This window comes from Sander vitreus, chromosome 15 (genome assembly GCF_031162955.1).
Source record: "Sander vitreus isolate 19-12246 chromosome 15, sanVit1, whole genome shotgun sequence".
Lineage (NCBI taxonomy): Eukaryota > Metazoa > Chordata > Actinopteri > Perciformes > Percidae > Sander > Sander vitreus.
The window spans coordinates 27,347,632-27,367,761 of NC_135869.1; the positions used below are offsets into that span (position 1 = coordinate 27,347,632).

Consider the following 20,130-nt stretch of genomic DNA (forward strand, 5'->3'; position numbering starts at 1 on the left):
CGGCCTTGGTGGCCTTCTGGAGCTTCGCTGTGATGGAGCGATGGTACTCCTTGAAATCCTTGGCGTGCTGCAGGATGCTGTTGAGGTATTCCTGTCAACAGAAAGCCACCACTGTTATTAGATTCTAGAAATACTGTGAACAGAAATGAAGCTGCTGTTAGTTTCTCTTTTTAAAACATTCTGTTGTCAGTCTTTGTTCTTTTAAGAAATAGAGCTGGGCGATACGGAGAATATCAAATATCACGATATTTTTGACCAAATACCTCGATATCGTGGCGATATTGTAGGGTTGACAATTGGTGCTTTCACAAAATATGCACACAATGAGATTTTTGATAAATTATCAGTTATGTTGATATAATAACTCTGTGGGTAAAGGCAACAGTCTGGTGTGTTCAGAAAATGACATTTTACTGTAATGCAGCCTTTAAAACCAGGAAAAGACAAAATTTGTGTCCTATCAGGATATTACGATATCCAAAAGACGATATCAAACCTCATATATTGATATATTGCCCAGCCCTATTAAGAAATATTACCGTTTTAGTTCTGCCTTCTTGAGTAACAACTTATGCCGACCTTACACCAAACAACTTTTCAAGCGATTCCATTGGCTCAGACTCATTTCCAATATCAGAATGAAATCCCGGGAGTCTTGCTAGAGTTGGAGTGGGCTCCCGTCGTCTCAACCGTTCAGTGTAAGGTGGTCATATAACTCAGTCCGTCTTTTTTTAATATAAATAAATACAGCTAGCTAACTGTCGTAAAGAGTTACTGCAGTACTCAAAAGCCACAACTACTCAAATGCATTACAATAGTTCAGAGCTCCTAGCACAATTTGCTTTAATTCAGCATAAAAAAAAAGGGGGAAAATCTTTATATCTTTATCTTTATAACTGATAAGCAGCACAACACAAATCACTGAATAGTTGATTAAGTGAACTAAAGGTATGGTGAACCCATACATGTGAAAAAAAAGAGATTCTTTAAGATTATTACCTTTGAAACATAACCTTTTGTGATGAATGGATACCAACATTCTGGACGTTCCAACAAAATCAAACGTGTTTGATATTATCGTGCGTTGAATCACGCGAACACTTAACTACCAATGGGTGCGCTCCCTCCAGCACCAAACAGGAAGCCGCAAATGTCTAAAAGTAGGACGTTTTGTTAGATACGACCAAGGACTGCTACAAACCAGCCAACAGAATCCCTTCACCCTGCTATAAACCACCCACAGGAATCTGTTCCCACCTGGTGTTTCTGACGACGTTTACGTTCCTGTTCAATCTTCTGCTGTTTCTCCAGCTTCTCGGTGATGCGGGCTTCGCGTAGAGACTGCCGTTTGCTGCGCTTGTAGGCCTTGGCGTTGAGGGCCGTTTCCAAAGCAGTGTCACGTCGCATGCAGACAACCACCTCCTGACGCAGCTGTAGGCACACACAAAAAGTGGACATGTTGAATACTGCGTCTACTCTACAGGGGAAAACAATGACAGAACCGTGACACTGGAGGGGGATTTAATAAGCAGAGGTTCCAAATGTGCGACAGATGTCTATACTTTAAACATTTCTTGCAGATAACGTCACCGTTACCTGTCTCTGGAAGTTAAGCAGCCTCAGGGCTTTGAGCTCGATGGTGGCCTTGGTGCGCAGGTCCCCGGCGAGAGAGCCCGGCAGGTTCTCCAGCTCCTGGATACGGTGAGCAATACGCGCCTGTAGTCTGAAGAATACATGTCAAAATCATTCGCAATTAAAAAGGCAAAAATAATTATAATGGTAAAATAAGCTCTCTGTTTTAGCTACAGAGTGAGACATCTCACTTCTGTTCCATCTTTGTTGGGAGTCGCACATGCTCAGTGGCTAGGTAAGGACTACTAGCCAGTCAGAAGCAGAGTATGAGGGCGTGCCCTGACAGTACCTAGGTAAGGACTACTAGCCAGTCAGAAGCAGAGTATGAGGGCGTGCCCTGACAGTACCTAGGTAAGGACTACTAGCCAGTCAGAAGCAGAGTATGAGGGCGTGCCATGCTAGCAGCTAGGCGAGCATTATAACGTGTGTTCCAAAGTGACCACGTTTGTCTCTGAAGTAAAGGCTGGACTACAATAGAGCTGTTTGGAGCAGTTTGTGAACAGTGTTTTCTGTTGGAGATGGTAAGTCCCTTTGGGGGGGACTTTGGGCTTTTTCACTTCTTTTTTTTTTTAACCCTAACAAAAATATATAAGACAATAAAGGAAAGGGAAAAAGGCAAAAAGCATAATATGAGCACTTTAAGTTCCACCCGGTGTTTCAGCGTCGGAAAAATACTTGCCATCCTAGCAACAAACAAAAAAGTATAGTGTAGTTAACGTTATCTTTAATTATTAATAATCAGGGTGCCTTTAACTGGGTTTTATGGTTTTTAGTGGCATTGTTGTTTAATATGTGTAAATACCAACATAACAGCTGTTAGATACATACAGATAAATGCAGAGGATGGAACACAACAGTGTACTTTATAGCGTTTCCAAAAGAAATGGTGTACAATAAACAGTGTGTTTTCCCCCGCCCTGCCTCACCTGTACTCTCTCTCCTGGAGGATCTCCACTGGGTCCAGCCCGCGGGGCTTTTGGATGGGGGTTACGCGGTTCTGCTTCTGGTGAAGCATCATGGGAGGCGGCTGGGCAGGCTGTCCCGGGGACTGCGTCTGAGGGGGCATTACTGGGGAGGCGGCGGGGGGAACAGAGGGAGGAGCGGGCGAGGGTCTGCCCGTGGGCTGAGGTGGGATCAGCTTCTGGGGAGGGTTCGACGGGGCCGCAGCATTCACCATCGGCCCTGGAAGAGAGGAATCAGAAGAGGTCGCGTTATGCTGCGTGTGCGTATCAACACGTGTGGCTCTCTGTAGTTCGGCTTATTTGAAGCTAATGTGCTTACACTTATTTCTTGCTGACCAGTTTTTACCTTCAAGGTTGAAAGCACTTAATTTAAAGTCGCTTTGGATACAAGCGTCAGCTAAATGACATGTAATGTAATCACTGGTGGAACGTAACTACCGTATTTTCCGGACTATACGTCACACTTTTTTTTCATAGTTTGGCTGGTCCTGCGACGATAGTCCGGTGCGACTTGTATATCAAAATATATATAATTTAACATGTTTTTAAATGTTAATTCATACTGACTGACATGAACCAAGCAGTAAACATTCCTTGTAAACACATAACACTTGTAGGTTATAAAATCTGATGTTTTATTCTAAAGTAAACTAGCCAACAATATAACGGCCTACAAGTCCAGCTGAGATGATCAGACCATTAAACACACAGCTGGCTGATCCTTTACACTTTCTAAACTGGGAGGGTTTTTGGTACTTTTACTTGTAATACTTTAAGTACATTTTCCTGATGATACTAAACATTTTCAATGCAAGACTTTTACTTGTAACAGAGTATTTTACAGTGCTTTAACTGCCACCACTGAATGTAATCAACATACACAGAGCTGACTGAGGCGAGCACCGAGTTTACCTTCAGGCCATGATTTAGGGGGTCCATTGGTAGGCGGGCCTTGCATACCTGGGGGAACTCCTGCAGGTCCAGGAGGGGCCATATTAGGACCTACCATGCCTAAAACAAGAAGAACAGTTTGATTTTTCAGGTCATTAGTACATATTGGGAGCTTTTAAATAATACATTCATTTTCAGCCACCAGGTGTCTCTGCTGAGTCGTTCAATATTCTGCTTTCTTTGTTTAAAGTAGGGCTGCTCCATTATGAAAAAAACTAAAACATAATCGCAATTATTTTGGTCAATATTGCTTTCACGATTATTTAACTAACAACTGCTGTTTTTTTGTTTTTTTTAATTCAGAACACAAGAGAAAAATGAGAGTTTACTTGCAAACCATAATGTCCAAACTATAGCTTTTTCTCAATTACATTGTTTTTGTGAAATGAACAGTGAAGTGAAAGGCCCTAGTTTGAAGTTTACGTTACACATTAGTTTGGATATAATTCTGTTCAGAGACACATCCTTCCTGATGGTTCACTCAGCTCACCGTGTGGTCTGTTGTAGTTGGCCTGAGCTGGTCCTGGCCCACCCACAGGCCCACCTCCGGGCCCCGTAGAAGGCGGCATGTTGGGCATCGGCTGCTGCTGCATCCCGGGCATGGGCCTCTTCCCCTGCACGGCCATCTGCAGGTGCTCGGGTAAGGGCTGGCTGCGGGCCAGCATCTTGTAGGCCATAATCTGAGCCCTGAGTTGGTGCAACTGGTTCTGGTTGAACGGAGCGGGTCCGCCTGCACCGCCGGGTCCACCGCCCGCACCACCGGGTCCGCCTGGACCCTGGGGACCCCCGCGGTTAGGTTGACCCATCCCCTGGTTAGGGTCCCCGCTGCCCTCCATAGGGCCAGCCCCGGGGCCGGAGGGACCTCCGGGGATCATGGGGCCAGAGGGAGGGCCGTTGGATGGGACAGGGCTGGGTGCGTGCTCTGAGCCTCCCAACGGAGAGGGGTAACCTGGGGAACACAGAACAGATGCATTATGGGTACGTCAAAAACGCTGTTCAAGCATTGTGCTTCAAAAGGTTTTGTATGTGATTATGGGTCCTATTTTAACGATCTAAGTGCACGGCGTGGAGCGCCTGGTGCAGGTGTGTTTGGGGCGTGTCCAAATCCACTTTTGCTAGTTTGACGGCGGAAAAAAGGGTCCGTGTGCCGGGCGCATGGTTCAACAGGGTTGTACTTAGTGTCTTCATTAATCAGAGGTGTGTTTTGGGGCGTAACATGCAATCAACCAATCAGAGATCATCTCCCATTCCCTTTAAAAGCCAGGCGCGTTTGGACCTTGGAGCATTGCTATGATGATGGAGGATTTGCACCGTAATATTGTTATTTGTAACCTTCTGCATGTGTGTGTGCTGCTGTGCGTCCCTGTGTGTGTAACAAGCATAGTGTGCACGCTGTGCACGAGCCTAGGAGCATTTTACTAATGCTCTGTTAAAATAACAATGAAATGCTCTCAGATCTGGTAGAAGCATGCTTGATCCTGATTTCAGGATCTGGTTTCAAGTTATTTATTGTCAGATGCACAACAATTACAGAAGCAGTTGATGTCACTGAATATTTTGGGTCTCAGGCTCCCTCCAAGAACAGATGCATGCTGGGTATGCCAAAAACATTGTTAAAGCATTGTGCTTAAAGAGTTTTTCATATGATTAAGAGAATATATTGACCCTGCCTCTGTTCAAAACTGCAAACTAACATACTATTCATACCAAGTAGGACGTAAAGTGAGTTTTGAGTAGTGTGTTCCAAATATGTGGATTTTGTGTACGTGAGAAATGCCCCGATGTTTACTAGATTAGTGAGTCTTCCTATCCTCTTCTGCTCACTGACTGCGTGGTTGTGTAGATGCAGCTGCCTTTGTTGTTGTCTGAAAGGGGGAAGCCCCTCAACCTCAACCCCGCCCCTCCCGTTGTCCTGCCTACTGCCATCTGCCAAATGAGCAGCAACACAAGAAGAGAAACCGGCTGGGTGGGTTCACACACACAGTACACCTGTTCTTCCTGTGCTTTTCAGTGACATAAAAGACTTCCTTAATTTTAACTTCAACCGCTGCGTCTTGACTAGGGTTGGGTATCGTGTTCCCGGCAGGCTAACGTCACCTGCTGCCAAGTATAATGTTAACCCTCTGAGGTCTAAGGGCCTTTTTCTTCTCTTTCTTCATTAATTCTCCGTTTTAGGGTATTTGCATATCATATTTTCTGTATAGCGACACCAAAAATGGTTCCAGAGCAACGTGTAAAGAGATCATTTGGCCCTGAAGGTGAAATATTTCACAAGTCTCTTGTGAAAACAAACCCACACTCAGTTGTTTTGGTGCTTGAAATGAGTTTACAAAAGTCTTGGGTTCACAAAAAGTAGCGTAATATATGAATGAAATAGTAAATAAATGTCTAAAATGAAATTTTGTAATATCGCTTTTTTGAGTGTTGTAAAAACATCGCTTGGACTCGCCGGTGCGTCTTCTGTCCTCAGAATGTACGTGAACTAGCGTCATGTGCAGTGACATTTCTGTTGCCTGTAACGTCCGTTTCGGAGCACCAGAGAGCAGCGCAGGCATTTAAGTGGAGCCAAAATGAGGCACCCAAACCTGCGTCGTCATTCGGTCTGGTAGATATTGTTGAGATATTAAGAACATGAGAATGTATCTCCTCATGTTTCATCTCTTGGGCGCCTGGTTAGCTCACCTGGTGGAGCAGGTGCCTCTGTGTAGCGGCCGTGGATTCGACTCCGACCTGCGGCCCTTTGCTGCATGTCATTGCCCCCCACCCCTCTCAAGTCTAAACTGTCCTATACAAATAAAGGCCTGAAAAAATGCCCCAAAAAATCATCTTTAAAAATGTCATCTCTCTAGAACTTGCAACACAGGATACATTAAACACATATTTTGGGGTGTTACCTTGGGAATGTTGGTCCATGGGGCTCGGAGGGGGTCCCATCCCACTGTGTCCCCCTGGTCTCATGCCCATGCCCTTCATCTGGGCATAGCGGGGGTCGTCGGGCATTCCCTTCTCATGCATGGCTTCCATGGGCTGATGAAAACACAGAATAATCATACGTGAAACTGATTCTGATGCGAGGTTGAAAGTCATTCATTTTGCATTTATATAAATTGTATTCAGTCTTAGTTTGTACGCTATATTGTAAAAAGATGTAAACTCTGGTACTGAATAACGTAACACATTAACAGTTATTAAACTCCCCAACAGCAGCCAGAACAAGGGGCTGAATACGGTAGGTGTCCTCTATGTTAACGTAACACATTAACAGTTATTAAACTACCCAACAGCCCCCAGAACAAGGGGCTGAATACGGTAGGTGTTCTCTATGTTAACGTAACACATTAACAGTTATTAAACTACCCAACAGCCCCCAGAACAAGGGGCTGAATACGGTAGGTGTCCTCTATGTTAACGTAACGTAACAGCTCTGTTGACGAGCCTCTCCCAGCAGCACGTTGTTCAAGCACCCATCTGTGGACTCCTTCCTCCAGCTCTGGCCATCTGGATTTCAGCGCGACTAGCTTTCTTTGTTTTCTTCATTGCAGTAAGACTAACCTTTTCTTCAGTCCCTCACAAGTTTCTCTCTCACTCCAAACTCTCCTTCTGCTGCTCGATTACCGTTTTCGGCTGTGTGTTTTACTACCTGCAGTCTCCTGCAGCTTCTTTTCTTTCTCAGTTGTCTTTAGGAGCAGCATATAGTCGTCACAAGCCTAGAGCGCCTAGAGCGGCTGTAGACGGTAATGTTTTCAGCATGAAATAACATTTAAAACATGTTACATTATATATATTTTGATATATAAGTCGCACCTGACTATAAGTCGCAGGACCAGCCAGAGCATGAAAAAAAGTGCGACTTATAGTCCGGAAAATACGGTAATCAAATGTGAATATTTAGTTGATTGTTTGGTGAAACATTTGCTATAACAGTTTCTATTCCTCTTTTCATTATTATATTTACAGTTTTTTTCATAAGATAAATGCCGGAACAATGTTACATATCACAGATCGTTGACTGAAATGTCCTATTTTCAGAGGACTTTTAGTTTTTATTGCTTTAATATGATCGCAGAACGTGCAATATGTAGCTAACAAAAATATCACAAATCAAACCGTAATCGCAATATCTGGCAGGAAAATCGCAATTAGGTTTTTTGCCCAAATCGTTCAGCCCTATTAGGGAGTAAATCTCATCAGCGTCAGCGAGCCAATAAGTTACACGTCGTTGAGACACGCAGGAAAAACTCTACGTAACGTACGGAGACGGGCTCGCGTGTAGGTTGTTTGATTTTTAACGGCTTGCCTACAGTGTGCGTCACATCGGTGTGAAGGAGCTGAAAGTCTCTACAGTAATGTATAATGTCGTAATTTATTTTTGTTAAAACTGATTTTTTCTTTTTTTAAATGGTATCGAAATAAGTATCGGTCAACAAAATGTGTTGATACCCAGCTCTAAAAATGGACAGACATTTATTTAAAAAAACAGTTTCGTACTTTGTGCATTTGGTGCATGTTGTCCTGAGGATATCCTGAGGGTCCCTGTGGAGGGTGGGGGTGTCCAGACCCAGGAGGGCCCGGGCTCGGCCCCATCATGCTGTGGGCTGAGCCTGGAGAGGGACCAGGGCTTGGGCCCATCATGCCTCCCGGAGATGGCCCTGGGCCTGGGGAGGGTCCAGGCCGAGGTGTCCCTCCCATCGGGGGGTCAGGAGTGGACATCTCTCAGGGGAAACTGGGAGTGTGTGGCAGCAGAAAGTACCCCTGTGAAGAGAGAGGACAACAGAGTCATATTTAAGACTTTTAAGACCATTATGAATGAAATTTAAGACCTACATCACTACATTAAACGCGGTGCGCGGTCACGGAAGGCTTGTATCATGTGGACGCGCCTACAGTTTTGTTGTCATTACTCAGAATTCCTCATGGGGACGACTGAAACTACGCTATAGCTTTAAGACAATACTTTGGGTAATGTAAGACTTTTTAAAGGCCTTCATTTAGATTTTTAAAATGTAAGACTTTTAAACACCCTGGAGAAACCCTGAATTAAGGCAATGTCCAGAATCCATCCGTGACCAGACAAGCATGTATGTTTGTTTATTTACACCGCAGTACTGCCTCAATTCTACATTATAGGAGTAGCCTGTGCTACATACTCAAATGTGATTATTAAATAGGGCTGGGTACCGCTCAAAACATTTTCAATACCGGTACAAATACCAATACAGTGACTTCAATACCAGTTCCTGGACAATACTTCTTTCTAAACCGATTTTATGAAATCCATTTTGACAAAAAGAAATGACAACATTGCAAATTACGGCACAAATCTTTGTATTTATTTTTCAGCTCCTACCACGTGAGCCCGTCTCCGTGCGTTACGTAGAGTTTTTCCTGCGTGTCTCTACGACGTGTAGACACTATGGGCGGAACGGTACGGGCGTCTCGGTTCGATACATGAACTTACACAGAGAATACACTGTATAAAAAGAAATAAAACTTGCGTGCAAATTAATTAATGGAATGCGGAACGACTGTTAGATACGCGTTTCTTTAGGGACACCTAAAGAAGCTCCCCCTTAGCTCTGAAGCTCCCGAGCTCCGCCTACAATACACCCACGCCTACCTACATGTCGAGTCGGTCCAGTGAATCCACACACCATGGGTCACATGATGCAAACTAGTCCCTTCCAAACCAAACACGGACGTAGCTGTATCCCTTCTCGCCTCGAACCACAAATGGCCTTCAAGCCCGTTTGCTTCGCTATTTGCTCCGCTGTTAGCTCCCCTGTTAGCTGTTAGCTCCCCTGTTAGCTCGGCTGTTAAGCTAACGCCAAAACTCGCCAACTGCTCTGTGTAACCGAAGCTGCTTTTTTTAACACCCCTGCTCTGTGCATTCACATATGAGAGCAGCGCTTGTCTCCCATATCACACTACTAGCTAGCTGATGGTCTTATTTTATTTACAAGTTCCAGATGGAGTCTGGAGATGATGTGGGGTACTTATTGTTTACATCTTACTTTACACACTCAGGCTGTTACAGCTAGCTCAGTGGACAGCCTGAGACATGCACAATAAAAAAGATTGCCTTTTGCATTTTTGTTATGCTTTTCCCTCCATTGTACCAAACCGAACCGTGACTTCAGTGTACCGTTCCACCCCTAGCAGACCCAGCCATTATTAGATCTTGGTAGAAACATGCGGCGTGCTTATTTTGTTTTTTGTAGCTCCAACACTTTTATGAAGGACCAAATAACTTCTAGATGTGATCGAACTTTTAATACTACACAGAATCAAAATGTGGTTGCAAGAAAGCTACAAGAAAACTAGCAGAGATATTATATTTTGAAAGATTCTTTGTTTGGGTAAAAAACATATTTCACTCATTTAATTACAGTAAAAACAATTAGCAACAATTATTTACATGTTGAACATTATCCTAAGGGTTTCTTGGATGTTCAGTACAAATTTCAACCCAATCCAGTAACTGGCGACGCTTACAGTACACATATAAAGAATGGCAAACATTAAATGTAGCCCTGTTGTGTGTATTTAAAAGCAGCGTGTGTCTTGTTGCTCCTTATGCGTATTAGGCCTGTGTTATAAAATCACCATCTCGATTCACCCCTCTTCAATTAATTTATTGAAAGCATTGACATGTTTTAATTATGTAAAGACATGTTCAAGGAGTTCAGATAGAGCCTGTATCAGGGCCATGTTTAGTCCAGATAGAGCCTGTATCAGGGCCATATTTAGTTCAGATAGAGCCTGTATCAGGGCCATATTTAGTTCAGATAGAGCCTGTATCAGGGCCATATTTAGTCCAGATAGAGCCTGTATCAGGGCCATATTTAGTCCAGATAGAGCCTGTATCAGGGCCATATTTAGTCCAGATAGAGCCTGTATCAGGGCCATATTTAGTCCAGATAGAGCCGGTATCAGGGCCATATTTAGTTCAGATAGAGCCTGCATCAGGGCCATATTTAGTCCAGATAGAGCCCGTATCAGGGCCATATTTAGTTCAGATAGAGCCTGTATCAGGGCCATATTTAGTCCAGATAGAGCCTGTATCAGGGCCATATCTTGTCCAGATAGAGCCTGTATCAGGGCCATATTTAGTCCAGATAGAGCCTGTATCAGGGCCATATTTAGTTCAGATAGAGCCTGTATCAGGGCCATATTTAGTTCAGATGGAGCCTGTATCAGGGCCATGTTTAGTCCAGATAGAGCCTGTATCAGGGCCATGTTTAGTTCAGATAGAGCCTGTATCAGGGCCATATTTAGTTCAGATGGAGCCTGTATCAGGGCCATATTTAGTCCAGATAGAGCCGGTATCAGGGCCATATTTAGTTCAGATAGAGCCTGTATCAGGGCCATATTTAGTCCAGATAGAGCCTGCATCAGGGCCATATTTAGTTCAGATAGAGCCTGCATCAGGGCCATATTTAGTCCAGATAGAGCCTGCATCAGGGCCATATTTAGTTCAGATAGAGCCTGTATCAGGGCCATATTTAGTTCAGATAGAGCCTGTATCAGGGCCATATTTAGTCCAGATAGAGCCTGTATCAGGGCCATATCTTGTCCAGATAGAGCCTGTATCAGGGCCATATCTTGTCCAGATAGAGCCTGTATCAGGGCCATATTTAGTCCAGATAGAGCCTGTATCAGGGCCATATCTAGTCCAGATAGAGCCTGTATCAGGGCCATATTTAGTTCAGTGTGTTATGTCACTATTTTCTGGTAGCCTACTGTACTTATGGCCAGTATGTACTATATTTCCTGTATTCATTGAAGCCTCTGTGTTTCCAGGCTTGTGGTGATGCACGATGTGCTCTAGGTGCCAAAAAAACAATCTATGTTTGGTACTGCCAATTAGTTTTGTTTTGCCGTGGTTCATGTGTGATATAAACATTACACTTAGTGAGAAAAAAACCGTGGCAGAGAATCGTGATATCAATTCTAAGCTAAGAAATCGTGATTCATATTTCCCCCCGAATCGTGCAGACCTAATGTGTATCCCTAACAACAGGGCCAAACTTAAACAGGACACAATGTATTTGGAGTAGAGCTATCCTTTACAGTTTGTCCATTTCTATTTTTGCCGAAGCACAAATTCACCAGACAAGGTTGGATAATATTTAAATATGGAAAACAGAGCCATTATGTCTCTTTCAAATTACAGTTCAGAATACTTTGTTCTGTTAAGCTGTGAATAACAACCATACCTACAGTATGTCGTCAACAGTTAATAAGACAGTAGGGCTGTGCAATTTATCAAATTTCGGTTCCTAACGATCACAAAAACAACGCAATCGAGAAAAACTATCATTTTGCACATTACGTTCTGCAAGTACAATGCTTATTGTCTTGTGCTCTGAATGAGAAAAACAGATCAAGGTGTTTCCAAAAGTCAATGAGTGATCGTGTTAAATAATCCCGATTTCAATATTGACCAAAATAATAGCGATGATTTCTCCCCCATAATCGTGCAGCCCTAGTTGTCGGTGAACTCAAAAGGTATCTCTCCATAACCTCCATTTGTAAATGTTAAGTCATTCTTTTAACCCTTGTGTTGTCTTCCTGTCGACCATTAACTTGTTGTCCTTCCAGGTCAAAATTCAGACTTTTTGGTGCTTCTCCCGACATTTTTTGTTGCTATTTTTTGATGATTTTGTCACTTTTTTTTCTCCAACGCTTTCTTTTATTCATGGTCTCTAAACCTAATTTAAATGACATTATACCTCATTTTTGAGTTAAAGCAGAAATTATGAGGAATAATAGCTAAGATCAGAGGATGCTGAGTGAAACACAGACTGGTTTATGTCAAAGTTTAGTCAGGATACCGTTTTAAAAACATTTAAATGCTATGAAATTGAATAAAACACCCGAAATTCAATGGGAATAATCATTCATTTTAATAAAATAACTTGGATGCATGCATGTGGTATGGCTTCTATAAAACATGCATGCATGTTGTGTGATCTAAACCACAACTGATCAAAAATATATATTTTTTTATGTTTATGTGGGGTGCACTGTCCTTCCAAATATGCCCAAACCTTAACCGGTGTTAATTCAAACTGTGACAGATTGCTCAATGGAAGAAAGAAAAAAAGATTATTCACATCACTGATACCACGTATCTGACTTGTAAGCAACAAGACAGCCACTTACGGATGTGCGAGTTTCATTCTCACACTCACACACACACACACACACACACACACACGGTCTCCAAGAGGTCATCTAAACATATGGTTCCCAAACATTTTTCCATCAAGGTTCCTTTAAAACTGACACAAATTAGACCAAGAACCCCCATTTGATAAGATTATTTTGTCCATCTGCTTTTTTGATTATTTTTTTTTTAATTAAAGTGTATGAATATTATCTCCAAACTAGCCATACATGTTGCCATTGTGTTACTCATGGATGGAGTTAGAGTGAAAATAAATAGTTCCCCTTTTTGCTGGGGACCCCCTCAAAGACAACTGAATATAAACTGTCACTTTATGGGTCAAAACTATGCTCAAAAAAATATGTAGACGGAGTCTCCGTTCAAGTAGGTACAACCCCTGCTGATACAAACACAGACGACTACTAAAAAATACTGAGAGAACCGTTTTTCAGTAAAACCTTTGTGTCAGTCCGGCTGTTACAATGTTTACATTTATGTTACAAACAAATAACAGTTAGGCTAGCTATTATTAGCATTGGTAGCTTCACCAACGTTAGCCAGGCCTAGACGCATTAAATAGTTACATTATATCCGATAGCAAACAGTAAACCCATCATTTGAAGCTGCCGTTTTACACAATGTAACACGAGTTTCCTGGCATCCACTGGACACCTGGTTCAACCGTAAAACGACACGAAATTGTCGGTAAAGCGACAAAGAGCACCAGCCCGACTCAGACTAGCTAGTTAGCTAGGTAAAAGCCTGTACTGATACAACAACATAAGCTGGCTGCTGACGGTACTTAGCATGCTAGCGAGCTAGTTGTGTTAGCCTAGCCGGCCATGCTCTCCCAGGCCAATTAGGCACAAAAATGGTGTTGTTTTTCGAGAGGTTTGTGCAGATGCGGCGACATGTGAAAGGTTAAAGCATTGCTCATCGCTGTGGCTGATTGATCCAACGCGCCTCCCGTACCCTTGGCTGAGTGCTCCGCTCTCAGCACATTTCCAAAAACAATTTCCATTCATTGCACAGTCGCGCCACAGCAGCGCTACTGTAATGTCGGTCTTTTTTCTCAACAAAAAAAAACACACCGTATACAAGCACACGCATCCTCTTAATAGCAGCGTAAAACACAGACAAAACTCTTCAACTAATAACACAATTTATAGTTGACTTACACGGATGGTGAACGCTGATGTTGAAATCCTCGCCGGTTGCAACGTCTCTTGGTTTTCCTCCTAGCCAGAAACAAAGAGCGACCGACCCAGTTGGTTTTTTTCCTTCACCCCCCTCTCTCGGTAGATTGTATCAGAGGGACCGGCCTGTGCTACTCTGCAGCGCCCCCATCCACCGTCTCACTCACTTCCCGCATGCCCAGTGAGGGCCGCGTTAACAGGCAGGAATGAAAGAGCGAGAAGCGGACGTGGGGGATGGGTATTGTGGGAAAGAAAGCAGGAATTATCATTTAGCGGGGCTTTCATTTCATGTGAAAACAGCTCTACGTGCAAAGGAATCTAACTTAATTAGACCGTGACGTATTAATTGAGCGAAAGAGAGAAAAAGAAGGTTTTTAGTATCTCATTATTGTCAGCCTGTAGTTGTGTGAGTGTGCTTAACCTCATCATTTGCCCCTTTTTACTGCTGTTTTCTCATATTTGCCATACCCAAATGTCAAAGCTTATACCAGAGGAACTGCAAGTCCATACTGCATGTACAGTGCTCAGCATACGTGAATACACCCATGCTAAAGTTGACTAAAAAGAGGAATACAAAATCATCTTTTGGAAATGGATCTTAATGCCTTAATTTAAAAAATGAGGAAAAATCCAGCCTTTAAGGACACCAATTATCTTTATGAATGAATAATGTATCGTAAATAAATAAATGTTCTTCCTTAAAATACAGGGGGCATAAGTCAGTACACCCCTATGTTATATTCCCATAGAGGCAGGCAGACTTTTATTTTGAAAGGCCAGTTATTTCATGGATCCAGAATACTATGATCCTGATAAAGATCCCTTGGTCCCCACATCATCACATACCCTTCACCATACCCCCCCATCATCACATACCCTTCACCATACCCCCCACATCATCACATACCCTTCACCATACCCCCACATCATCACATACTCTTCACCATACCCCACATCATCACATACCCTTCACCATACCCCCCCATCATCACATACCCTTCACCATACCCCACATCATCACATCCCCTTCACCATACCCCACATCATCACATCCCCTTCACCATACCCCACATCATCACATACCCTTCACCATACCCCCACATCATCACATACCCTTCACCATACCCCCACATCATCACATACCCTTCACCATACCCCCCCATCATCACATACTCTTCACCATACCCCACATCATCACATACCCTTCACCATACCCCCACATCATCACATCCCCTTCACCATACCCCCCCATCATCACATACCCTTCACCATACCCCCACATCATCATACCCTTCACCATACCCCCCACATCATCACATACCCTTCACCATACCCCCCACATCATCACATACCCTTCACCATACCCCCCACATCATCACATACCCTTCACCATACCCCCCCATCATCACATACCCTTCACCATACCCCCCATCATCACATACCCTTCACCATACCCCCCACATCATCACATACCCTTCACCATACCCCCCACATCATCACATACCCTTCACCATACCCCCCACATCATCACATACCCTTCACCATACCCCCCCCCCACATCATCACATACCCTTCACCATACCCCCCACATCATCACATACCCTTCACCATACCCCCCCATCATCACATACCCTTCACCATACCCCCCACATCATCACATACCCTTCACCATACCCCCCACATCATCACATACCCTTCACCATACCCCCCACATCATCACATACCCTTCACCATACCCCCCACATCATCACATACCCTTCACCATACCCCCCCATCATCACATACCCTTCACCATACCCCCCCCCCATCATCACATACCCTTCACCATACCCCCACATCATCACATACCCTTCACCATACCCCCACATCATCACATACCCTTCACCATACCCCCCACATCATCACATACCCTTCACCATACCCCCACATCATCACATACCCTTCACCATACCCCCCACATCATCACATACCCTTCACCATACCCCCCACATCATCACATACCCTTCACCATACCCCCCACATCATCACATACCCTTCACCATACCCCCACATCATCACATACCCTTCACCATACCCCCCACATCATCACATACCCTTCACCATACCCCCCACATCATCACATACCCTTCACCATACCCCCCACATCATCACATACCCTTCACCATACCCCCCACATCATCACATACCCTTCACCATACCCCCCACATCATCACATACCCTTCACCATACCCCCCACATCATCACATACCCTTCACCATACCCCCCACATCATCACATACCCTTCACCATACCCCCCACATCATCACATACCCTTCACCATACCCCCCACATCATCACATACCCTTCACCATACCCCCCACATCATCACATACCCTTCACCATACCCCCCCACATCATCACATACCCCTTCACCATACCCCCCCCCCACATCATCACATACCCTTCACCATACCCCCCACATCATCACATACCCTTCACCATACCCCCCACATCATCACATACCCTTCACCATACCCCCCACATCATCACATACCCTTCACCATACCCCCCACATCATCACATACCCTTCACCATACCCCCCCCCCACATCATCACATACCCTTCACCATACCCCCCACATCATCACATACCCTTCACCATACCCCCCCCCCACATCATCACATACCCTTCACCATACCCCCCACATCATCACATACCCTTCACCATACCCCCCACATCATCACATACCCTTCACCATACCCCCCCACATCATCACATACCCTTCACCATACCCCCCCACATCATCACATACCCTTCACCATACCCCCCACATCATCACATACCCTTCACCATACCCCCCACATCATCACATACCCTTCACCATACCCCCCACATCATCACATACCCTTCACCATACCCCCACATCATCACATACCCTTCACCATACCCCCCCATCATCACATACCCTTCACCATACCCCCACATCATCACATACCCTTCACCATACCCCCACATCATCACATACCCTTCACCATACCCCCACATCATCACATACCCTTCACCATACCCCCACATCATCACATACCCTTCACCATACCCCCACATCATCACATACCCTTCACCATACCTAGAGATTGGCATGGGGTACTTTCTATAAAATCATCTCTGAATGCAAATCAAACCAGCTATTAGGCTAACTGAAATAAAACAACATAGGGGTGTACTGACTTATGCCCCCTGTATTTTAAGGAAGAACATTTATTTATTTACAATACATTATTCATTCACAAAGAAAATTGGTGTCCTTAATTATTAAAAATTATTAAAAATTATTTTATACTCTTTATTGATCCCCAATGCGGAAATTACAATTTACACTCTGTTGTTATTACACACGGCACACGGGCCTGAAATACACACACACACATGCTCAGGTCCTTTTACATGCACTAATGGAGAGATGTCAGAGTGAGGGGGCTGCGACTGCTGAACAGGCGCCCTGAGTGGTTCGGGGGGGTTCGGTGCCTTGCTCAAGGGCACCTTGGCAGTGCCCAGGATGTGAACTGGCACCTCTCCAGCTACCAGTCCACCTCCGTATTTCGGTCCGTACGGGGACTTGAACCAGCGAGCGTTTGTTTAGCATATGTAATTAAAGCACAACCTACAACATCAAACATGGTTCAAAATGGTTCATGGTCTATAATAATTCATATTCAAAAAACAATAACTATGACATGCTTTATGCCACACTGTAAAACACCAGACACACCTTCTACATCTCGTCAACAACATCTGAAGTTTTAGATATCTAGGCATAAAGGGAGCCACTTATTCAATCTGTTTCTGAATCCGTTTTAATGGCCTAGTTAGTGTGAACACATTCAGGGAATTTGACTCTGGCACACACCGAAATAAACATACGGCTAAAAACAAGGACAACAAAGCTGAACAAGGTCAACATAAACTTATTGTTACTATGTACAGATATAACTTTGTACATAAAATAGAGTATATATATACATATATGCATACATTCGTACACACACACACACACACACACACACACAGCTCTGTGAGGATTGTAAACATCTGATGAACACTAGTTTGATCTAAAATATGGCTTACATTTATTGTAAAATGTCCTTCATGTTCCCAAAAGCCAAGCTAACTTCTTCTAAATGCTTTTGTCCATAACAGTTCCATTCAGTTTACCTTTGCTTTAAACATTATTTGAATGATTAGGCTAATTGATTATCAAAATTGTAGTCAAATGGGTGCCCGGATAGCTCAGTTGGTAGAGTGGGCGCCCATATATAGAGGTTTACTCCTTGATGCAGCGGGCCCAGGTTCGACCCTGACCTGTGGCCTTTTGCTGCATGTCATAAGAGAGAGAGTCTAACCTGTCAGCTGTGTTGTATTAACAGAGAGAGCCTAACCTGTCAGCTGTGTTGTATTAACAGAGAGAGTCTAACCTGTCAGCTGTGTTGTATTAACAGAGAGAGTCTAACCTGTCAGCTGTGTTGTATTAACAGAGAGAGTCTAACCTGTCAGCTGTGTTGTATTAACAGAGAGAGTCTAACCTGTCAGCTGTGTTGTATTAACAGAGAGAGTCTAACCTGTCAGCTGTGTTGTATTAACAGAGAGTCTAACCTGTCAGCTGTGTTGTATTAACAGAGAGAGTCTAACCTGTCAGCTGTGTTGTATTAACAGAGAGTCTAACCTGTCAGCTGTGTTGTATTAACAGAGAGTCTAACCTGTCAGCTGTGTTGTATTAACAGAGAGTCTAACCTGTCAGCTGTGTTGTATTAACAGGGAGAGTCTAACCTGTCAGCTGTGCTGTATTGACAGGGATTGACAGGGTTGTATTTGTAGTTACATAACGTAGGTAGGGTAGGAATTTAGCGTGAACAGCCTTGAATTGCACTATGCATATTTATTTATTTATTACTCTGTGTTACCTCCAACTGTGCAATATGTCATTTCTATTCATCCACACCCATCTGTATATCTGTTTATATTCTGTCTGTTTATATAAGGGTGTTTATTGTGTAAATATGTTTGTTTTATTACTATTATTATTATAACTAATTCAATTTCTTATACTTAATGTATATCCTCCTATGTCTACTTAATGTGTATTTGTGTTATTCTGATGTGTGCACAGGCATTTCCCCAGTGTGGGATTAATAAAGTCTATCTTATCTTACCTGAAATCTATTTTTAGTAGAGTCCACAGGATAAATGGCGATATTTCCCCAGTTACACATCTTTTGCTCCATTGGTTCCCCGGTCCAGTTATTTTATTAAGTTATTTTAAAAACCTAAAACAGTCGGGGCACTGGAGCCCCAGAAAACGCCCAGCTGCTCCGCTCCTGCTTACATTTACCTACAAAAAGTATTTATTTACATTAAAGCTGTAGTAGGCACTTTATTTTTTGCCATCATTGAGCCAAAAATCCCATAATAGTCTTTCAGCATATTGTACCGACAACACTTTACCGCATTACAGTTTTTCTCAATTGCTAAAACACTAAAACCCATTGGCTGAACACAGTTCTCAGTTGCCTGAACTCATTTAGCTACTTGTACAGTCTGTTGTCAATACCTTAGACCATTTGACACGGTAAAACACAATTTGCAGATCTCACTTAGACTTTTCAGCAAATCTCTAAACACATTCTGCACTATAATGCTCATGTCATCCATACTGGTAAACACAAGTGGCAACAATCAAATACACACAGAGAACATGTCATTGATCGAACACAACCACTCAAAATGGATTTCACTTGTTTCAAATGATGTGACACAACCAATATAAGCCAGTTCAGAGAGCAAACAGGCTGTTGAAGGTGGGAAGGAGAAAGTTTGAGAATGGATAGATGAAACAATGTGAGAGGACGAGGACGAGTGCGTATGCGAGGTGTCAGGGCTGGATACGGCACACAAGAGGCTTCTTCCCCCGTTGCCTCAGGAGGGACAATGTTGCTTGTGATGTTGACGAAATACTCTGGCCTGACCCCGCCCAATGACAAGAAGACGCACATTGATCACATGTTTACTCCTTTGATTTTTGTCCCTTTTGGTATTGTATACTGTAGTACAGTGCATTGTAGGCTGTATATTGTACAATGAACACATTGTATGGCCCTGAACATTGTGCTTTCCATTTGTTACAGTAACAGTACTGGCTGCTTAATAGCTTTAGACTGGTATGGGTGGTGATGGCGCAGTGGATATG

General features: G+C 43.5%; 1 protein-coding gene across 4 annotated transcripts in view; it reads right to left on the minus strand.

Annotated features, from left to right (window-relative positions):
- smarca4a (SWI/SNF related BAF chromatin remodeling complex subunit ATPase 4a) overlaps positions 1-14,073 on the minus strand; it is a 35,817-nt gene extending 21,744 nt beyond the window's left edge. For 2 of the 4 annotated variants that reach the window (XM_078268740.1, XM_078268739.1), the window contains exons 1-9: positions 13,893-14,072; positions 8,034-8,297; positions 6,440-6,572; positions 4,036-4,494; positions 3,507-3,605; positions 2,559-2,814; positions 1,597-1,723; positions 1,258-1,431; positions 1-91 (exon numbers count right to left, since the gene is read on the minus strand). The exon at positions 1-91 is cut by the window's left edge and continues 83 nt beyond it. In XM_078268740.1, the coding sequence (XP_078124866.1) occupies positions 1-91; positions 1,258-1,431; positions 1,597-1,723; positions 2,559-2,814; positions 3,507-3,605; positions 4,036-4,494; positions 6,440-6,572; positions 8,034-8,255 (1,561 nt within the window). In that variant the 5' untranslated portion in view covers positions 8,256-8,297; positions 13,893-14,072. Of the gene's footprint in view, positions 92-1,257; positions 1,432-1,596; positions 1,724-2,558; positions 2,815-3,506; positions 3,606-4,035; positions 4,495-6,439; positions 6,573-8,033; positions 8,298-13,892 lie in introns of all 4 variants that reach the window. The other 2 variants (XM_078268742.1, XM_078268738.1) reach the window with 2 other exon arrangements.
- Positions 14,074-20,130: the final 6,057 nt, after the last annotated feature.